This window comes from Bidens hawaiensis, unplaced genomic scaffold (assembly GCF_021521415.1).
Source record: "Bidens hawaiensis isolate Kalapana, Puna unplaced genomic scaffold, B.hawaiensis_p1.1 tig00058942_1, whole genome shotgun sequence".
In the NCBI taxonomy this organism is placed as follows: domain Eukaryota; kingdom Viridiplantae; phylum Streptophyta; class Magnoliopsida; order Asterales; family Asteraceae; genus Bidens; species Bidens hawaiensis.
Window position 1 is genome coordinate 74,487 of NW_027506424.1, and position 6,037 is coordinate 80,523.

Consider the following 6,037-nt stretch of genomic DNA (forward strand, 5'->3'; position numbering starts at 1 on the left):
GTAAATGATCCAAAATTATGAGTGCTTCCAAGCTTTTTTTAAGCAAGTTTCAAGTCATTACTTCTTTGAACATATGTAGACTGGGTGTTGACAAGCAAGCATTAATTAAAATTCAATTATTGAGCTAAAACTAAAATATAAATTACAATCTTAAATTGTTGTTTTCATGAAGTGACTAGCAGAGCAGCCAAATGAATCAACATTCATGGCAACTAATCGTATCAGCGAACCAATGAAACAAACAAAATTATATCCCTTTCCATTAATAACCAGTATAAAAGGGAATTCAAATGTCTAAAACTCCATCACATGACTACCAAACACGTTTAAATTAACACTGATTCACCTAAACGTATCAGCGAACCAATGAAATAAACAGCTTCTAGTTTATAAAATATAACAAACAAGTCGAAAACAGCAACCCGTCACAATCACCTGAAACTAGTAGCCTAGTAGATCATCTTTAAGCAAACTTTTGCTTCAATGCCCCGACAGGAATCTTGCTCAAAACCTTAACATTAAAAACTGCATACTGCTTCTTGATCTCAGCCTCTGCCTTCTCAGCAAAGGCATCAACTTTGTCCTCATATCTATCATATAGATAAGGCACCGTGTGCAGCAACACAAAGACTGGAAAAAAAATACATGATCCATAAAGGCAATAATTGTAAATATTTACAATAGAAAAACAAATAAAGTATCTTACTTGTGTATAACAAGGTCAAGAAATTCCAGCAGCTTCCTAAAATAGATAGGGCCCATAAACCAGCAATCACCTAACAGAAGTAACCAGTTTATTAAAGGTAAAAACATATTATAATATTATACATATACGTAAAATCTAGACATACAGCAAGAAACTTCTTCAAATCTTTGCCTGAAGCAATGTTTCTAAGAATCGCTAAAGCTTGGTTGATTTCGGTCCTGAAGGCAGAGGCCACAGCAAGAGCAATATCTTCTGGTAGAGCGACTTCTGGGAATCGAGGAGCAGATCTAATAATAATATGGAGGTCAGTTAGAAGCAGAAATGAGTTAAAAATACGATAAATTAAACGGAAAGAGAACTGTAGTAGATTACTTGTTGATGAAGCTGGCTGCATTAGACCACAAGAAAAGACCCGCCAGTGCGAGTATTAGAGTATGGCATACTAGCGTAAGCAAGTGATACTCAACCAACTCAAAAAGAACCCAAATTAAAGTGGCAAACCCAAGAACACCAGCAGATACCTTCTTGTTCTTCCATAGAAAAATATCAGCAGCTGTCACAAAAGATTACAAATGCATAAGATACCACATAACAACTTAAAAGCTTCTCACTTTAGTAAACAACATCAATGTTACATCAAAAAGTTTAATCTAGCTTCCATAAACTGTTAAAACAAGCTGAAGTTGAACTACCACACTCAAGTAAATCAGGATGCTCAGCCGACTTAATATTTCAACTTTTGACACCTTACAGTTTGACCTTATTATAGAAATAAACCATACCTTTTGTCACATTATAAAATTAAACACAAATGTTTGAATAAAATAGAAAAACAGCTCAAATTAAAAATGCAAAAACCTAGCACACCTGAAAACATTGTATAACCATATATTCATTATAGAAATAAACCATATCTTTTATCAATCATTTTATAAAATTAAATACAAACTAACATGTTTGAATAAATTAAAAAAAAGCTCAAATTCAAAATGCAAAAAACCTAGCACACTGCACACCTGAAAACATCATGTTGATATATTCTTACAAGCTGACTAAAATCAAATACAGTTATTTCAATAGATCAATACACATTTAGCACACACTACCAGTTAAATACAAAATCAAATTAAAATTATTTCAGATCTACATCACAGTAACCCTAGACTATCGGTCAACGTAACTAATTATAAATCAAATACTACAGATCTCATTAATCCACCAATCCACAACTTATACCCAAATCAAAACATATAATTATTAATGATACCTTTACCGCCACCTAACACCTTGTGCACAGGCCTCTCTCTTCCAAACATCCGATAAATCTTCTCCTTAACTTCTTCCACCGGCGAACTCTTCTTCTTCTTCTTCTCATCACTGTCAGAATCCGACGACGGAGAATCCTCCTTGTGAAACGTCTCAGCGATCTTCTCCTTCACGGATTCAACGAACGAAGACTCGTGCTCGTGTTCTCCGGCGACGTTATCGGCCATTGTTTAGATCGGATTCGGCGCCGGATATTGAGATGAATAATAATAAACTGTTTGAATAAACTTCGGTTTGTGTGTGTGTATAAAAATCTTTAGGTTTGGAGGGAGGTTTGGGGACGAAGGTGAGGCTCGGGTGGACGAAGCTGGGGGCTTTAGTTTACACGGGAATCAATGTGAGAGAAAAGGAGGAGCGGGAAGTCCGTTTGAATTGACGACGTTAGGGTTGTTAATGGGGTTTTTTAGTTGGGCCGTCATGGTTATGTTTTGTGATGGGCTATAAAGCCTACATATCGATTTCTGGACATGTACTGTACACAATACCCGGTTCTAGATAGGGTTGTTCACGAGCCGAGCCGAACCGAACCGAACGACTGAAATTCGAACCGAGCGAAAAACGAAACGAGTCAAAATCGAACTGAGCATTTTTCAATCAAACATCGAGTGATTTCAAGGATTTTTTATTTCTTTTTCACCTTAAAATTTTCAATAAGGGGTAGCGGAACGCGCAGCTTTTTGTCTGCTTGCCTTCTATTTCGATGTAATCTAAACATTTAATAGTTGAAGATTAATTATTAAAAAAAAGAATGAAATAATAAGAAACAAGTTTGAAGGCTGCAAATAATATATTTTTGTAGACAAATTAGTATTTTTTACACAAACGTATAATAGGTTGTAAATTTTTATGAGAAAAAAGTTTGAAGTGAGATATAATGAACATGTAAACAAATTTTTAGTATTCTGAAAACTTGAATCGAACTAATAAAACTACAAAATTAACAAAATGGGAAAATTTTAAAAAGGGTTTAAAAATGTATACTTATATTTTATGTGTATTGTCTATATATCTATATATTTGTTAATATATAATTATATATAAAATAAATTAAAAATATTCGAGCCGAACCGAACCGAACCGAACAGACCTTTGCTCGTTGCTTGGCTCGTTTACAAACCGAACCGAGCAGAGCGGCTCGTTCACAATCGAGCGAAAAAACGAGTGACATTTTCCGAGCAAATTCCGAGCGAGCGGCGAGCGAGTTCGAGCGTCGAGCGATTTGGACGGCCCTAGTTCTAGAGGTGCACAAAACACCTGGTTCCGGACCCGACCCGGAACCAGTTCCTACCCGTAACCCTATCCGCGGGTAGGACCTCAGCATTTCTCCTCAAAGTCGTACCTGGAACCTGAACAGACCCGGACCCAGTGGAACCAAAACCGAAAATACACAGTCAAAACCCGACCCTACTCTACCCAAAACCCGAAAAACCCGGTCAAATACCCGATTATACCGGGAACCGGTTCCTACCCTGACCCGGTTTTGACTTGTACCGGAAACCGATTCCTACCCGGAACTGATTCCTACCCATATACCTGACCCGCGGGTACGACTTGGTATTAGATCTCTCTCCGGAGTCGTACCCGGAACCCAAATACCCTGTTAAAACCCAACCTGAAGAACCCGGTCAAATACCCAACTATACTTGTTTTGTGCACCTCTAAGGCTCTAACACATAATTAGAATTTGTAGGTGCAAATATAAATAGGTTAATCGAACCGAAACCAAAATTGGTTATGGTTCACAATTGATATGTACAAAACTGGTTAACCGGTATTTACACCTCTATTCAATTGTTATGTACAAAACTTTTGCTGCCTTCCATGTACTTGTAAGTTCTGGATACAAAGATTCAAGACACTCATCCGATTTAGTAATTCTCACCACACATTTGACTTGTCCGATTCTATCATATTCATATACCATGCTTAACATAAAAATGACTTTGCATATGTCTTCACATATACGTATAGATGATAAAGAGAACAAAATTGTACCATCATATAAAGATAAGTGTGACACTTTAGGTAAAAAAAAAAAAGTGAGAACTAAGTTATGAGTTTTTCATTATAGCTAAATGAAAGCACGAGCCTTGCATCAATTAATCGTCATATATACTCTTAACAGCTTATTAAAAGCTGACATTGTTTCTTTTTCATTCCATCCACACGAGAGATATTTGGTTATAAGGAATGAATCACCTCAAATATTAGCAAGCTCATTTCGGATGTATTTGATGTTGATGAGAAAACTTCACTGTTAAACATGTTTGAGGAGGAGCAGTCCATGATGGGTGAACATTGAATTTTCCATTCGAACAACCCAAAACAATATCGGTTGGTACGAGATGTCAGATTTACATAAATTTTGACTCATGTGTTTTTATGTGAGATCAAAGAGAGGAGGGGTGTATGCCATGGATGATAAAACCACCATCAACTATTTTTTCTTTTGGAAAGAAAACGAAAACTAAGGTGGTGGTATGTCAACCTTGACGAAACAAACACGCATCTCTCACTTTATGCTTTGGTATATACTTTTTTTGTTATCATAAATAATAAAATGAAAATTCATTCTCAAAGAATATACTTTTGAACCAGATTTATAAAGGCTATGGTTATTCACACACTCTTGACTAATCCACACCCTCTTTAACATGTGGTTTCATACGATAGTATAGCCCCTATACGATCGTATGTAGGGTGTGTGGAAACCAAAAGGTGCGTGGATAACATATCCCTTTATAAATAGGCCCACAATGATGCATTTGAAACCTTAGATTATCTTTTCCTACAACAAAGCTTTAACACAAATATTAACTATATCAATTATCAAACCAAAATTTTCATACCTATGTTTTCGAAATTAAAAGTGAACTTCGGTTTTGTTTATGTGATTTCTTAAAATTATCTATTTGGTTCAATATATTTAATTACTTATCAGTTTTAGTTCAAGCTCATTAAAATCATCCATCAGCCATTAGTTAATACACCTTTGAGAGGTTTTTTATACTTTCATAAACTTATAATTCATATGAATATTTCTTTTTTTCTACTAAATATGAGTTTTATATTTTTTGTTATTTTATAACTATTATGGTTTATTATATTTGTTTATATATAAATATACATTTTTTTTGTTTTTTAAAATATGTTTTCTTCGAACAGGAGCTTTTATGCAAGTGCATATTTATGTATTTATATTTGAAAATTTTATTTTTACTTTTTATAGATGTAAAAATATTTAGGCTTTAAAAAAACAGAATATTTAGTTTTTTTTTTAAGTTCCATTTTAATTATACACTTCTACAATTCATCCTCTTAATCAATAGTCCTTGTAAATGTCAATTTCAAACCTACAAAATAGAGCACCATGAGTCTTGGCCACATAATGGGGGTTGTGCATGTGACCACGCTCCGGCATGAGAATCGGTATCTGGTACTTTATTGAAAAAATAAGTACGAAAGCATGAGTGTAAGTGAGAGTGAGAGCATGGTTAAGTTCTTTATCTTACGTGTTATTTACAGTTGTGGATGGTAGGGCGATGTTTCCTAGTCACATCATTTGCTCTCACTTGGTGGATTAGAATGCAATAAAGACATCTTGTATTCTTATTGGTTAAAGGAAAATATTATTTTTGGCTCTCAAGGGGGCCACATGAATCATGTCGTTTAGCATATGTGGGGTCGTGACACTTAAAATAAATGTTAGGTCACCCCTTTTCATGGATCCTACTCATATCCGAGTAGACTTGGGCATAAAACCAATCCGGACTCACCCAAAACCAAACACGCACCACCTGACCCGTGGATACAAAAATTGGTGCCACCTCTAACCGGTCAAACTATGACCTGACCTGATTAAAAACCGATAAAAACCCCGCTAAAACCGGTCAAATCCCGATAAAAGAACCGGTCATACCTAGAAATGGTTGTCACCCGATCCAGTTCTTGACTTTGTTGAAAAAACCTAAAACCGGTTAAAAAAAACCAATTTCGTGCACATCT

The 6,037-nt window shown here is 35.4% G+C and overlaps 1 protein-coding gene across 1 annotated transcript; it reads right to left on the bottom strand.

Moving 5' to 3' along the window:
- Nucleotides 1-239: 239 nt before the first annotated feature.
- LOC143617815 (reticulon-like protein B4) lies at nucleotides 240-2,234 on the bottom strand. The gene is made up of 5 exons (XM_077090253.1): nucleotides 1,974-2,234; nucleotides 1,079-1,259; nucleotides 852-993; nucleotides 707-776; nucleotides 240-630 (listed from the first exon to the last, which is right to left on the bottom strand). Exons 1-5 carry the CDS (start codon nucleotides 2,197-2,199, stop codon nucleotides 464-466), a joined length of 786 nt encoding a protein of 261 aa, XP_076946368.1. The 5' UTR covers nucleotides 2,200-2,234; the 3' UTR covers nucleotides 240-463.
- Between the last annotated feature and the right edge of the window lie 3,803 nt (nucleotides 2,235-6,037).

Bases quoted from the DNA above. Each gene is read 5' to 3' on its own strand.
- LOC143617815 (XM_077090253.1), bottom strand. From the start codon at position 2,199: ATGGCCGATAACGTCGCCGGAGAACACGAGCACGAGTCTTCGTTCGTT. The intron at 777-851 runs GTATGTCTAGAT...TACTTCTGTTAG, and splicing joins ATTTGAAGAAGTTTCTTGCT to GTGATTGCTGGTTTATGGGC. The intron at 631-706 runs GTAAGATACTTT...TTTTTTTTCCAG, and splicing joins CTTGACCTTGTTATACACAA to TCTTTGTGTTGCTGCACACG.